The 14,965-nt window shown below is 66.9% G+C and overlaps 1 protein-coding gene across 1 annotated transcript; it reads right to left on the reverse strand.

The window, feature by feature from the left end:
* Positions 1–2,388: 2,388 nt before the first annotated feature.
* SHROOM4 (shroom family member 4) lies at positions 2,389–14,558 on the reverse strand. The gene is given in 11 exon segments (XM_050310785.1): positions 2,389–4,032; positions 4,111–4,383; positions 4,913–5,096; positions 5,178–5,600; positions 5,836–5,959; positions 5,962–6,431; positions 6,824–6,885; positions 7,094–9,041; positions 9,575–9,706; positions 10,828–10,979; positions 14,209–14,558. Coding segments are annotated over 11 exon segments (4,164 nt in total). The 5' UTR covers positions 14,335–14,558; the 3' UTR covers positions 2,389–3,762.
* Between the last annotated feature and the right edge of the window lie 407 nt (positions 14,559–14,965).

The raw sequence follows: 14,965 nt of genomic DNA on the forward strand, positions 1-14,965 counted from the left end.
GTTGGGAGGAGACCACAGAGATGCTCTGAGGGCTGGAACTTATCTACTGTGGAGACAGGCTGAGAGAGGTGGAGATAAGAAAGCTCTGGGAAACCTTAGGGTAGCATTTCAATATATTAAGGGGCTTCCAAAAGAAGGCAGAGTTTTTCCCAGGGCCTGTCATGACAGCACAAAAGGCAAAGTGACGAGTGGTGGGGTTGGTTGGACAGAAAGAGGAAATCCTTTACCATGAGGGTGGTGAGGCACTGACACAGGTTGCCTGGAGAAGCTGTGGCTGGTCCATCCCTGGAAATGTTCAAAGCCAGGTTGGATGGGGCTTGGAGCATCCCTGGAAGATGTCCACTCCCCTCCAGAGCTGTGTTTGCATAGAACATGCTCTGGAGTGTGTGATGGAGTGCACACACATGCATGCACAGATATGGGTGGGTGCTGCCAAACACCCCATGGGCAGGGACAGAGGGTCTGGCATCACTTTCCTCCCCATGGTGTCCTGTGGTCCCCCGTTCTCATCTCACCAACTGCTGCTCTGGGCCCTCATGCTGGCAACCAGGCAGGCCTGGACAAGAGTCCTACATCCCCCCAAGCCACAACCCAGCCCTCTGTTGGGCCATGCCCAGAGGCAGGGAGGCTCCTGCCTGATGCATGGCTTTGCCCTTTGGGCTCCAATGGGAAGCAAGGGCAAGGGGGGCCTACTGTGGAGTTTGGACCTCCATGTTCTGGGACTCCCCATCTCCCACATGGGGCAGGGGTCTCTCTCTCACTGAAGCATCACTACCTGCCATGTCCTCATCCTTCCCCAGCTCCTGGTCCCTCAGGACGAAGTGTATGTGATACAGTGGGACAGACTCAGGATCCGTAAAATGGAGAGATCACAGTGATGGGTAGACAGACTCCAGGGTCAGGGGCTACCCCACCTTTGTGGGTTACGTTTTCACCTCTGCTATGATGGGCCTGCTCTCCTGCAGCTCCCCTGGGGTCCCTTGCAAGGATCCCCAGGACCCCAATCCCACGGCCCCAGCTGAGCACTGAGGGCCCCCATATGCAGCAGTCTGGCCATGCCACCGTGCCCTGGGCCCACAGTCCTGCCTGGCAGCAGCAGGACCTCCATGGAGGGGCAAGGGGGTCCCGAATGAGGCCATGGGGCACAGCCCCACGCCTGCATGCACCCCCCTCCCCATGCCTGTGGTTATCTGTGTGCATGGGCTGGCACGAGTGGCCCTGCCCACTCACACTTAGACACATGTTCACCCACGTATGCGTTTGCTCACCTGCGTGTGCACACCCACCCGTGTGCTTGTGTTCACATATGCACACTGTATATATGGGGACATGTTCCTGTGTTTGTGTGTGTGTGTGTCCACCTGCATGTGCAGCCACCCACTACTGGTGCTTTTGCTGGGGCTGAGCCCCTCTCTGTGCCCTGCGCACACGCACTGACACACATGGCACACGCATGTCTGCTCACACGCGTGTGCGTGCATCCACCCGCACATGTGTGTGCGTGCTCAGCTGTGCGTGCTCACAGGTGTTGTGTGCATCCCTGTGCTCTGACACACGCGTGCCAGTGCGCCCCGCGCAGCCGCACCCTCGCACTCCACACGCGTTCAGCCAAGCGCCAGTGCGCTCCCGTGTGCGCGCACACACGTACCCCACTGCGCGCTCGCCCGCACTCACACTCACCCCACGCTCACGCTCACACCCCCGCTCTTGCTCACTGCGGTCTCACACTCACGCTTTAATTCACGCTCACACTCACGTTCACGCTCAGCCCGCGCGGGGCTCACGCTGGACCAGCCCCGCCGCGCGCTCCCGCCGCCTCCGCCGCGCGTGCCCGCGCACACCTGCGCTCCCGCACCCGCCTGCGCGCGTGCACCGGCGCCGCCCAGCGGCCGCCGCCACGCCCGGGGCCGTGCGGGACTGCGCGGGCAGGGGTTGTCCCGACCCCTCCGTGCGACCCCGCGGGCAGGCTGAGACCCCAGGCGAGGCACCGGGCAGCGCCCCGGAGCCCGCCCGGCACTGCGACATCCCCCAGTGGACACGGCCACCACTCCCTCCCCGCGGCCGCCCCAAAAGCTCCGGCTGCGACGCCGTGGCTGAGTGCCAGGGACAGCGCTACACCCCGCCACTCAGGTGCGGTGGCCCTTCGATGTGCTCCTGGGGAGTGGTCCAGGCACTGCCCCCCGCTCCAGCCCAGCCTGGAAGCACGGTGTGCAGAGGGCTCCCTGCCCACAGCTGCACTCCAGGTGCCCCCTGTGACCCTCTGTAACCCCATTCGGGTCCCAAGAGCTTGCCAAGGCGTGGCTCACCGCAGCTGAAGTAATCCCCCTCCCCCTTTCCCCCCGTGCCACTTGAGGGGGCACAGGGACAAACCACACGAGACACAGCTGGGACAGATGTGCAGCTCCTGCTGCTGCTTTAGTGTGAGGCACAATGGCACGCAGCAACGCGCGGGCACCAGCAGCTCCCCCAGCAGAGGGCCCTGGGAAGGCTGCTGATTCCCACCCCGAGAGCAGTATGGCACCCAGCGGGTGCAGTCTTTGGTCCTAGCAATGATCCTGGGGGTGGTTGAGATGGAGGGAACGTTGGGGACCCCACTCCTGCCAGGCACCATCCCAGGGTACAGCCTGGCAGCTGTGGGGTGTAGTGTTCAACAGGCTGAGGGGGGCCCACAGTGGAGGGCAGCTGCAGGAGCGGGAGGGCAGGCGTGGGTGCTCTCTGCCCCCTGGGGCTGGGCTATCCAGCCATGGGGCCGCCAAAAGGGGATTGGAGGCCACCCTGCCCCCTCAAAACACGACCCCCTGCCCCAAGCTGCTGCTGATTGCATGAAACCCCTGTGCAAAATCAGTAGCAAGGCACCTGCCCGTGGAGACAGATGGACAGTGGAGAGGGTGACATATAAGTGCTATTTGGGGCTGTTTTAGCAAAGAGGAGGGGACAGGTACCCCGGTTCATCCTTAATGTGTTTTTTCCTCTATTAATCACTCCTGGTGTTAGGCCAGAAGCTGCAGGTGAGGGCTGGATGAGACCTGCTGGTTCCCATGGTCATAGCGTGGGTGACACGGGGTAGCCACAGGCCACAGTCCACTGGTCCCAGAACCCCAAGCCCTGACAGGGCACCATCCCAGGGGCACCCACTACACTGTTCCCCAGGAGAGGGGAACACAGCACCCACTGGCACCCACTGTGGCCCCCTGCGGTGTCTCAGCCAGCGGGGAGCGGGTTAAGAACCCGCTGGCCAGAGCCATTGTTTCAGATACAATGGAGAGGAAGAGGATGCCGGGGCTGAAATTCCTTCAGCTCCCACCGGACAGATGGACAGAGCTGGACAAACAGACAGGACAGAGGGCAAGCATGCTTTAACCCTTTCAGGCACTGCATGGATATGCCCCAGGGCAGCTGGGGGGTGTTTAAGGCATGTGGTGCAGCACCGAAAGCAGGACAGGCACTGGTGTCCAGGACGAGGTGGAAGGACCCCTATCAGCACAGAAAGAGCTCTGAGGGTGATGGCAGCATCTATCCATTTGGTCCTGCTGAGCCACAGGATGCTGGGTGGCCACAGAGTCCGTGACAGCTCTTTGGCACAACACCCCCTGTCCGCATCTGGACTGGCAGCCCCTCCCCTGCTTGGTAAACTAGAGAAATAAATAAAAGGCAGGGGCTGGACAGATGGACAGACATAGGGAGAACCCATGAGGGGCTGGATCTGCTTTGGCAGCAAGCTGGGGCCACAGGCAGGGTCCCAGAGGGAGGCCGGGTAGGGGGTTAGCAGCCCTTGGAGGCCTGGCCAAGGCTCTCGCGCAGGCACCGGAGCTGCTCCTGGCCCAGCTTGATCTTCTCCTCCAGCTCCCGCTGCTCAGCAATGAGGGCTGACTTCATCTTGACAAAGTGCTGGTAGTCCTGGAGGTGCTCGGCGGGCAGGTACCGCGCCACCATGGCACCCACCGCCTCCTCCCGCCGCCCCACGTGCTCCTTCAGCTCCTTGGCATCCTCCAGCTGCGCCACCAGCAGCCGCCGCTTCTCCCGCAGGGCCAGCTGTGGGCGAGACGGGCGGCGTTGGCAGGGGGCCCCACGCCCCAAGGCCTCACAGGTGCCTCCCTGCCCCGTGCCCACCTTGTCCTCGGCGGGGGCGTGCGGCCCCAGGCTGCCCAGGGCAGCCTCCACCCGGGCCAGGCGCCCTGAGAGGGAGAGCAGGAGGTTGACCACCTTGTCCAGGTCGCCCACGAAGAGGCGGTACTTGTCGAACTCCCCTGGGGTGCAGAGGGCTTGCAGGCGGGCAGACACGTCCTCGCCCAGTGCCCCGTTGGCGCTGATGTCCTCCTGCAGCCCCCGCTGTGCCTCCCGCAGCACCGCCAGCTTGCGGCTCAGGCTCTCGATCAGCTGCAGCTGCCGGAGCAAAAGGGTCAGGGGCAACTGGGGCCACCCCCCATGGGACTGGGGGATTGGCACAGGGTGTAGGGGTGCTGTGCTGGGCCCCACAGAACACAAGAACCTGGCGGTACCCCCGGTTCCCATGAGCTACTGGCAATGCCCCCAGTCCCCACGAGCGTCTGGCAACTTCTCAGAGCCCGTGAGCAGCCAAGGGATGCCCCTGGACCCTGTGGGCATCTGGGAATGTCCCAGTCCCTGCAAGCACTGAGCATCTGGTGACACTCCCAGGCCCTACAAGCACCTGAAAATGTCCCTGGTCCTCGCATGCATCTGCCATATGCCCTGTGAGCATGCAGTAATGTTCCTGGTTCCCACAAGCACCCAGCAACGTCCCTCGCACCCATGAGCACCCAGTGATGCCCTCAGTTCCCATGAGCAAGCAGCGATGCCCCAATCCCTGTGAAAATCCAGCAATGCCCCCAGTCCCCATGAGTCCCAGGGCAGTGGGGAACCCTGAGGGTGTTGGCCCCAGCAGTGCCTGTACCTTCTTTTCTACCAGCTCGTGGTCCACCTCCTCCTCCTCCTCTGAGCTCCCCTCTGCTACCTCTGGCAGTGCTGTCACCTTGCTGAGCGGCTCAGCTTTGCCTGCTGCTGCACCGTAGTGCACCGGGAAGGAGCTGGAGCTGGCAACACTCCCAGGGGGTGGCGAGATGGGCTCGAAGCCTTGCCTGGGGGGGCAGGGGTCAGTGTTTGGGGTGGCAGGGTGCAGCCTGCCCTCCACACAGCACCCAGTGCTGCACCAGCCCTACCTGTCCTGTGCCAGGGCCTCCAGGTGCCAGTCCTGCTGGAGACGCTCCCGCCAGGCCTGCCGCTCCCCTGACACCAGCAGCTCGCCCATCACCTCAGTGGTGGTGCCAAAGGGGGCCAAAGGGGCATGGACGTTGGCCAGGGAGTGGTCCCTGACTGCGACATCCCACAGCAGTTCCTCTGAGTCCACACGGCGGGGCTGGGGCCGGCTGCCCTGGCAGCTCACCCCCTCCGCTGCCCCGGGACTGGGCTTGAGTGCCTCCGGCATGGCTGGGCCAGGGCCACCATGCAGGGGTGGCGAGCACTCACCCACCCCACGGGGACCAGCACAGCCCCGCTCCTGGTTCCGGATGAGCCTTTGGGGCTGCTCCTCCATCTCCCAGGGTTGCTTTGCCTTTGGCCTCTTCTCCCCAGGCCCTGCCACCCTGCCAACACCCACCCAGGTGCACGTCAGCCCCCCTGCCCATCCTTGTCCTGGGAATAGCGATGGGCAAGGGGGTTGTGGCCATTCCAGGCAAAGAGGTCAGGGACACACCCCACCCCAAAAAAACCCCAGAGTGTGCCCCAAGGGGTGGATTAGCCATGTGACTACAAAAGCACACCTGTGTCAAGGCTTTGCCTGCAGCCCCACTCCCACCCCCACACCACGGCAGCACTTGCCTGCAATTCTCGGTGTTGCCAACATCGGGCCCAGGAGTCCTGCGAAGCGATCCAGGGGGCTCAGGACGGGGCCAGGCACCGGGTGGAGCAGGGGGGCGAGCAGCATGCCCCCAGGACCGGCCCCCTGCTCCCCAGTGAGGCTCTGCGACCGCTCACGCACCACATCAGCAATGCTGCGGGGCGGCACCGGGGCGGCAAAGGCAGAGCCGTGCCCAGCACCATCCGGCGGGTGCTGGGATGCCCGGCGCTGCCTGTACTTCTCCCAGTTGGGGGGAGGTGGGCGGGGAGGCGGGGGGCCCTTCTTTTTGGGGACGTGGGGTTGGTCCAGCTTGGCACGGAAAAGGTCCTTCCGGTCTCGGCCCCGGGGACTGGCAGGTTCCAGGTTGAGGTGGCTCTCGGAGAAGGCTCTGCCCCGCAGCGGGCGGTGCAGCGGGTCCGGGGGGCTCTCAGGCGTGCGGGCCAGGCGGTCACTATCCCACGAGAGGTCGTGCGTGGATGTGGCCCGGTAGCAGGGTGGCCACTCTGGCTCGGCGCTCTCAAAGCAGGCGTGGAAGGGGCCGAGCCTTTGGAAGCCCATTTGGTAGTGGGAGAGCTCACTGGGGAGAGAAGGAGACACCCATTCCCACACACACACCGTCACCCCCCTGGCAGCTCATGCCCACCCCTGCCTCATTTTCCTCAGTTGGAGTCACCCAGCCCTGCTGGTGGGGGAAGCCCATGGTCTCCCCCTGGAGATGCCCCCAGACCTCCAGGGATGGGCAAGGAGGGACCCTCCTTGCTGTGGACACCTCCTCACGCCCCCTGGCCCCGTGTGCCCAAGGTGGCACATGGTCCCGTTTCACAGCACCACGCTGAGACGGACAAGGCATTACAGGAAGCGCTTTGTACATCCCCAACCAAAACCATGGCAGTCCCCACCTCTCCCTGGTGAAAGTCCCCACCGAGTGGCACACACATCCTAGCACTCCAGTACCTGGCATGGGCTCACCTGACAGACTGGCTAATTTTCCTGGTTATCGCAGGTGGCTCCCACTCATCCTGAGCAAATTCCTGCGTGGGGGAAGGAGAGGGAGTGAGAAAGAGGGGTCAACATCCCCCTCCCCAGCAACCCCGTCCCATCCCATTCCCATCCAGGCACAGAAGGCATGCAGTGGGTCTGCAGGGCCAACATGGGCACAGTACTCCACAACCCAACACTCCAGGAGTGCAAGGGGTTGCCAGTGCTGTTCCCAGCCTAGTCCTGGCTGGAGTTACTCACCGGGGCGAAAGCTCTCCGGGGGGCCCATGCATCGCTCTCCTCTCGCCCAGGACGGGGGGCCGGGCAGCAGCAGTCGGGGCAGCGCGCCCAGGGCTGGGGGTGGCAGCGGCAGGGATGACTGCGAGGCAGCGGTGGTGGGCACGGGTCCCCTCCGCAGTAGCGGCAGGGCTCGGGGCGCAGGGGAACCCCATAGGGGTAGGAGAAGCCCCGCACATAATCCAGCTCCCCCGGCCTCCCCAGCGGCTTGTAGCGGGGGGGCTGCTCCCGGCAGCACTCAGCGTAGGGGCCGGCAGAGCCAGGGCGGCTGGGGGACGGGGGGCTGTAAGGCTGGTCCACAGAGAGGCGGCGGACGTCGCGGTGCTCGGGGCCATGGGGCTGGAAGGCACCGGGATCGCCCACTGGGGGCTTGCTGTGCTGGGGCGGTGCCGGCCGGCTGCTCTCCTCAAAGAACCGTCGGCGGTCGGCAAAGGGCAGGAGGACGGCCTCGTCGCTGCCCCGTGGTGGGGAGCTGCGGGCCACCGGGCCCTGGCTGTAGCCCTCCAGCTCACTGGGGCTGGGCGAGCGCTGCGGCTGCAGCTTGCGCTCTGGGGACCAGCGCCAGCGGCCCCTGGCTGTTGGCACCACCCGCTCGGGGGACGGGGGCCCTTTGGGGGCTGGCAGCGGGTCAGGGGTGGGGATACCCCGGTCCCCCGAGCGGCCGGCGTTCCTGCCGTCCTCGCTCGGTGTGGGGCTGAGACGCTCAGCCAGGGCGGGTGGTCCCTCTGCCGGCACGCTGCTCTCAGGGGGCTCCTCTGTCTCCTCCACTGGCTCCTCGCCAGGCGGGGGGGCACCGGGACCACGGCTCTTCTGCAGCTGGGCCTTGCGCCGCTGGATCTCGTTGCGCAGGCTGGTGGCGAAGCGGTCGCTGCGGCGGCGCATCTGAGCAGAGCGGTGGGGAGGACCCCCGGCCCGCCGGGCCCCTGCCCGGCTCTCCTCCTCCGCTGGCCCCTCGGTGCTGAGTGCCGGGCTGGCCCCCCGGCTGTCCTGCCCGCAGGCTCGCTGCGGCTCGGGGCAGCAGTGGCAGGGTGGCGGGCGGCAGCAAGGCTCTGGGCAGAGCGGGGGGTCCTGGGTAGCCCCTGTGGTTCCCCCCCGGCTGCCCTCAGGGTGCAGTGGGGACAAGGTCCAGCGGTGCCCATCGGGGGCTGGCGAGGCTCGCTCACTGCTGGAGCCCACCTGCAGGGAGCGGAGCTGGGAGGCCAGCAGCTGCTCGGGAGCACTGTGCCGGTGTGGCACGTGGCCCTTGAGCGGGGACAGCAACGGGTTGTCACCTGCTGTCGTGGCATCCGGCACTCGGTGCGTGCTGCCATCCAGGTACAGCTGGTCATCAGACTCCATGCTCTCCCCCAGGAGCGGCTCAGCCGGGCACCGGTCCGGGTGGGAGCTCAGCATGTAATACTGGTCAGCAGAGAGACAGTCCTTCGTGGGGTACGGCGCCAGCGTCCTCCCGCCCACCGCCTCCGCCTCCCCATCCCGCTGGCAGAGGAAGGTGTCGGAGATCCACCGGCCCTTGGCATGCAGCATGTCCGCTGACACCGGCGCCTGGTGCCTGTCCCCTCTGCTGCCCGGGGCTGCCCGCAGGCTGTCCCTTCTGACAGGGGGCTGGGGAGGCACAGGCGCCCGCCAGGCCTCGGGGTGCCGGCTGGCAGATGGCTCAGCCCCTGTGGTCAGGTAGCGCCCGTCAGGGGCCTTGCAGGAGCCTTGAAAGCTGGAGTCACTGGACACGGCCTCTTCAGGGCGGAGGGAGAGGGCGCAGTCAGAGGCGATGGAGCTGGCAGAGAAGGAGCTATAGGCTGAGTCCCGCTTGCTGTGGTACATGCCCTGGTCAACGGGTGAGGGGTCTCCTTCATAGTAGGCCTGGCTGGGGTGGTCCAGGCTCTCCATGCTCCCGATGGAGCTGCTCCGGTCGGTGCTGCAGTGCCGGGACAGCGGGTTCCACTGCAGGGACAGCTCACTGCTGCCCGGCCCCATGCCAGCATTAGGGGTGTCTGCCACCCCCTGCCCAGCTCTGCAGAGATCCCACTCCCCTACACATACACCCTCCCCGGGACAAGGGGGCACAGAGCAGCACAGCCCCAACCTGCCCTTCACCCCCGGGTTTGGGGGTAGCCCCAAGATTGGCCCGACACTGGCAGGGAGAGCAGGCACAGGGCACACAGGGTGTGCCTCACTCCAGCCACTCGGGACCTCCCAGTTCTGGCAGCAGGGGCAGTGGGACTAAGCAGCTCCTGGCCGGCTCCGGCAGAGCCACCGCCCCTTCCTGCCGGGCGCTGGGAGTAAACAGGCAGGGGAAAGGGCAGCGCAGTGGAAGGACAGGGGGGATGCCCAACAGTGGTGTGGGGCAGGCATGTGAGCATCTACCCCACACCCCCCGCCCCGACCCAAGCAGGTGCCCTGTGCGCCCTGTCCCCTTGCACAGTGTCATGAGTGCCCCCTGGGTCTCACCTGACATCACACCCCGAGGGCCATGAGAGGCTGAAGGCATCAGTGGGGCAGTGCATGGTGGGGGCGTCGGGGCGGCTTTCGGCGAGTTTGGCCACGTGCCAGGAATGGGGCCGGAGGACGGGCACACTCCTCCTGCCAAGAGCAACAGCGGGAAAGGACAAGAATGGGGAGGAAGCCGGGCCGAGGAACCGGGGCTGAAGTCACTTCCTACGGGGCTTCCTGTCCCCCCAGGCCAGCGCCTGCCCAAGGGGGACGGCGGCAAGGAGGGTCCAGCCCTGCCAGCACCCGGCACTGGGCAGGGGGATCCCACAGTTCACCCTGCTGGCCAGGCTTCCCTGCCTGCAGCATCCCTGTTGCCAGCATCAACAGGGGACCGAGGACGTGGCCTCTGTGCAGCCCACAGGCAACGCCCCAGGCAAGGCAAATGTTGCTGCCGGGACTGGACCGGCTCCGCCAAGGGACCCTGCTGAGGCCACATCTGTGTCTCCACCGCAAGCCTGACCTTCCCCCCTTGTTCCTTGGTCCCTCAGCATTCCCAGCAAGCACCAGCCACATCTGTCTCCGGAGAGGAGGGAGGGTCCCGTGCTGGGCCCCATCCCAACCCCTGGAAGCCGTGGGGCTCTCCAGTCCCCACACCACATGCAGGCAGCGGTGTCCAATGCCACCACACAGGTATGTGGTCAGCAGCCACCTCCTGAACCCCTCAAGTGCCCAGTGCTGCCCCAGCATCTGCTGTCTAGGCAAGGAGAGTGGCAAGGACAGGCTGGGGAGTGAGCACAGGGACTTCCCTTCCCAGAGCCCCAAACTCACCATGGACGATGCTGAGCCCCAGCACAGCCCCGTGGCACCCCTGCCCAGTGGGCAGTGCCCTGCGCTGCTCCTGCCCCTGGGTGCCGCTGGAGCTGGAGTCAGTCAGGATGCAGTCAGGGAATGGATGCACGTTGGGGGTGGGGGGGAAGACTGCAAGGCCCAGCCCTGCCTCTCCTTCCTTTCCCAGGCAGGCAGGCAGGAGGCAGGCAGGAAGGGAGAGGAGCGGCCACGCTTGAGGATACCGCCCAGCAAGGGGGTGGCCAGCCCGCCACACTGCCCCGGCTCCTCTGGCTGGGGAACCCCCACCCACCCAGAGCGCTGGCAGCCACAGGGGTCTGACCCCCTCCCATCCCAGCAAGGGGCACCTCCAGGCTCCTGCAAGCCTCCTGGGCAGGCAAACCCCACTGGCCCTCCCTGTGTCCCTCCCCCACAGCGCTGCCAACCTGCGAACGATCATCTTCAGGGTGCGGTAGGAGCCCTTGATGAGGATCAGGGCCTCCTGGCGGGACCCGTACAGCGGCGTCCCGCTGATGTTCACCAGCTCGTCACCCGGCTGCAGCCGGCGGGACAGCGCAGCCTTGCCCCCATCCTCCACCTGGGCAACAGAGAGGGGCGTCAGGGGGGACACGGCCCCCAGAACTTCCCAGGGGACGTGCCGCTGCCACCGGGTGCCGGGGGAGAAAGAGGCTTCGGAAAGGGGGTGCCTGAGCACCAAGCACCACAGAAGGATCTGTGCGCGCCGGGCTCCCCCCCTTCTCTGGTCACATGAATTTCTGAGCAAGGAAAGGACATCGGGGAGGGGGGAGAAAGAAAAATGTCCCATCCCAGCAGATTCCCCCGCGGGTGCAGGCAGCACAAGGGCCCTTTGTCCGGCGTGGATGCCAGCCCCCTGCCGCTGCTTCCAGCCCCATGTCGGGCCTGCCTGGGCACCCGTAGTGATTTCAATGCCCAAAGCATGCCATCACACCCTATGCGCCCATGGAGAGACAGCTAACAGGGAATGCACTGAGCCCTGGCACATGCCTACCCTTCCCTGACACCCATGGCCAAAATGAGCCTGGTACCCTGGTACCTCCAGCTTGGAGGACACAAGGCCATGGTGCTCCCAGCACGTGGGACACCAGCATCCCCCCCTGCCCCAGCAGGTAGGTGCAGCGTGGGCAGCCCCAGGATGAGCTGCGCCCAGCAGGTGCAGCCAGAGAGCCTACTGCCACCTGGGGTGTCCCCCTTGCCTGGCATGGATGTGGCTGGCCACTACAGCCACCCACAGAGCAGAGCTAACCCGGCCCCATGCTAGGGCTCCTGCACCCATGGGCTCCTCACCCTGCCCAGCTACTCCCAGACTCAGCCAAGGAACGAGCTCTGCTCACAGTGCCTGCAGCCCCAGCCTGGGCAGCAGCCAGGCCCCAGTGACAGGGAGCACCCACGACTTCCTATCAGGCCAGTCATTGTGCACATGCCTTTGGGCACCCCTTTCCAGCCCTGGTGCCAGGCAGGTTTCAGGGGCCGTCCCGCTGCCCCTGGACAAGATGGCACCTTGGGAAGCAGGCAGCAGCAGCGGCAAGGCCTCCTGCCCATTCCAGCAGTGCCCCATGGCCCTGCCTGGCACAGCTATGCCCAGCACCCCACAGCTCTCCCACTTTTTCAGGGACCTGGGCACTGCAATACCATGGCCAGGGCTAGGCACAGCCCACTGTGTCTGCCTGTGCAGGCACGCTGCCTTCCCACCCAGATGCCAACCATGGGGCTGCCTTCCTGGCAGGGGACTCTGGCTGCCAGTGATGGCTCCTAATCCCACCATGCAGTCAGTGGAGCACCTGAGTTTACCCCCTGCCACACTGCTGCCTGCCACTGGGCACTGGCAGAGCAGGCAGGACAGACTGCCCCTTCACCCCACTCCTCTGCCCAGCCACGTGCCCACCCAGTCCTGCCTGCCATGGCCACAGGGCTGAGTCAGATGTGAAGGGTGTCCCCCCTGCTGCAGGGCACCACCAGGCCTGCACCCGTGTCTGGGCCATCACATGCACCAGGATGGACATGGTTCAGCCCTGGCATTGCTCACCAGGAGCTAAATCTGACACAAACAGCCCCTTGTTCTGCCTTCGCCACCAGTGAACTCAGCACTGGCACCCAAATCTGGACTGGGACAGCCCTAGACACTTCCCAAACACCACCCCTGGTGCTCACTCTGGCCCCTAATTGTGGGCACCAGATGGCTCACAGGAATATCTGCCTGCCCCAGGAGAAACTTGTCTTAGGAATCACAGCCAGAGCAATGCCAGAGCTGTGCCCACCCTGCCCCACACCAACCTCCCTTCTTGTCCCTGACGTGCTCAAGGGGACCCTGTGCCAGAGAGCGCTTGCAGCCCCATAGAGGGCCTGGAGCCCCGCCGTGGGACTCTGCCACAGGAAGGGATCCCGCCCGGAGTGGGAGTTTGGAATGGCCAAACTGTGTCACCGAGTGCGGGGACGCCCTTCCCCTTTCCGGCGCGGGGCCCGGGCCCCCCGCGCAGCAGGCGGGGGCCGCCCCCTCCCCGCACACACCTCGGCCGGCCACAGCGGCGGAGCAGTAGCCCCGGGGGACCCTCCCCTGAATGCACAGAGCGTTGGAACAAGCCCCCTTTGTCTGCCGAGCACACGCGGCGGCGGCGCGGCCGGAGGAGCGCGGGGGCCGGCACCCCGCAGCCCGCAAGGACCACCCCCCCTTCTCAGCAGCGGCGGGGAACATCCCCTGGCCCTCCCATCCCCTCCTCCGGCAGCCGGCGAACCCACCGGGACCCACCGCCCCGAGGAGCCCGGCAGCCGGTCGGGGCGCGGGCAGCTGCCCCCTCCGCCCCCGGCTCCCGCCCGCCGGCGGTGCCACCCCAGGGCGCAGGGCTGGGACCGGAGCCACTTTTCCAGCTCCCCCAGCCAGACCGCGCTGCCCGCGTCCCGCCGAGGGCGTGGGGCGGCCCGGGGGCGCAACCAGCCCGGCTCGGGGCAGGGAGCAGCCCCGGGGCCGCCAGCCCGGCCCGCCGCACCCCGGCCCGGCAGGATGGTGGCACCGGGCGGGCAGGCGGCCAAACCGCCCGGCGACAGGGGCCCGTCCGGGCACCGCGGAGGGGCGGGTGCTGGGGCTTCCCCGGCCGCTACCCGGCTTCCTGCGGGTCTCACCGCAGGGCGATGCGGCCGGCGGGGGCCGGGAATCGATGACCCCCGTGCGGCGAGAAATCGCGGCCGTGGGGGTCACCCTCACCCCGCACTCTCGGCTGCGGTCGGGCCCCGCACCCCGGCGTCAGCCCCGTCCCGGGCACGGTCCTGCCCCTGCGTTCCAGGGGTGCCCGGGGCGCGACGGGACGGACTTTGGTCCCCCACACCGTGGCCCTCAACGTCCCCGTAGAGCCCGGTCCCGGAGGCGCCCGCGGGCGCGGCACCGACGGGTGGGCACACGAAGGGGGGCTGACCTCCCCCGGCTACGCCCCGCGGGACGGCACCGGCGAGGACGTGTTGGGGGGGAACGCGGGGGCCGCCCCCGACGCCAGCCCAACGGATGTGCCAGAGGAATTTCTTCCTGCCGCCGGGCCCGGGCTGTCCCTCCGCCCCCCTCGCTCCCGCTCTCCCCCCGCGGCTCTGAGCGGCGGGTCGCGGGGGCCGGGGGTGCGGGGTGGCCGCCCCCGCCCCAGCACGCCGGGACACGCGACCCCGCGCCCGGGGCTCCCCGCAACCCCCGACGCCGCCGCGCCCCGGGTGTCCCCCCTCCCGCCTCCCACGCCCCGCCACGGGCGGGAGGCCCGTGGCGGGGGGATGCCGCGGAGCCCACGCGGGACCGCGCCGGCGGTGCCTACCTTGGAGACGATGAGGGGCTCGCCGTGCTCCAGCCCGCCGCGCAGCGTGAAGCCCCAGGGCGCGCCCCCCTGCAGCTGCACATGCACGTACTGGGGGGCGCCGGGCCGGCCCTCGGCCCGCTCCATGGCGGCTACAAACTACAGCCCCATCCCATCCCGGCCCGGCCCGGCCCGGCCCGGCCCCGCGCCGCGGAGGAAATGACACCCCCGCCCGCCCGGGCTGAGCGGCGCGGGGCGAGTGCGGGGCGGGGCCGACCCGCACCGGGGCTGCTCCGCCGCCGCCAATAAGGCGCGGAGGGACGGCGGCGGCCGGCCCTGCTCGGCACGGCATTGCCATGGCATGGCTTGGCATTGCCATGGCACGGCTTGGTGTTGCCATGGCACGGCTCAGCATAGCGCGGCACAGCTCAGCGTGGCACGGCTTGGCTCAGCACAGCTCGTGGCACGGCTCAGCATGCAATGGCACAGTGCAGCACCTTGCTACTAAGCTCAGTTTGGCTTGGCACACCACCCTTTAGTCCAGGGACCTGCAGTGAGCTGCTTGGCTCAGCTTGGCACAGCCTAGCCAGTGTAGTTCAACTCCGTCCAGCTCAGCCCAGCATGGCATGACACGGAGTGCTGGCACAGTTCAGTGCAGAACAATACAGCACAGCTCAGCTCAGTGTGGGATGACAGGGAGCCAGCATGGGTTAGCTGGTCCAGTATGGCTCAGCCCACCATGGCTCAGTGCAGCTCAGCTGGGTTGGCACGTTCTGGC

This window comes from Myiozetetes cayanensis, unplaced genomic scaffold (assembly GCF_022539395.1).
Source record: "Myiozetetes cayanensis isolate MyiCay16 unplaced genomic scaffold, myiCay2020 scf15, whole genome shotgun sequence".
NCBI lineage: Eukaryota > Metazoa > Chordata > Aves > Passeriformes > Tyrannidae > Myiozetetes > Myiozetetes cayanensis.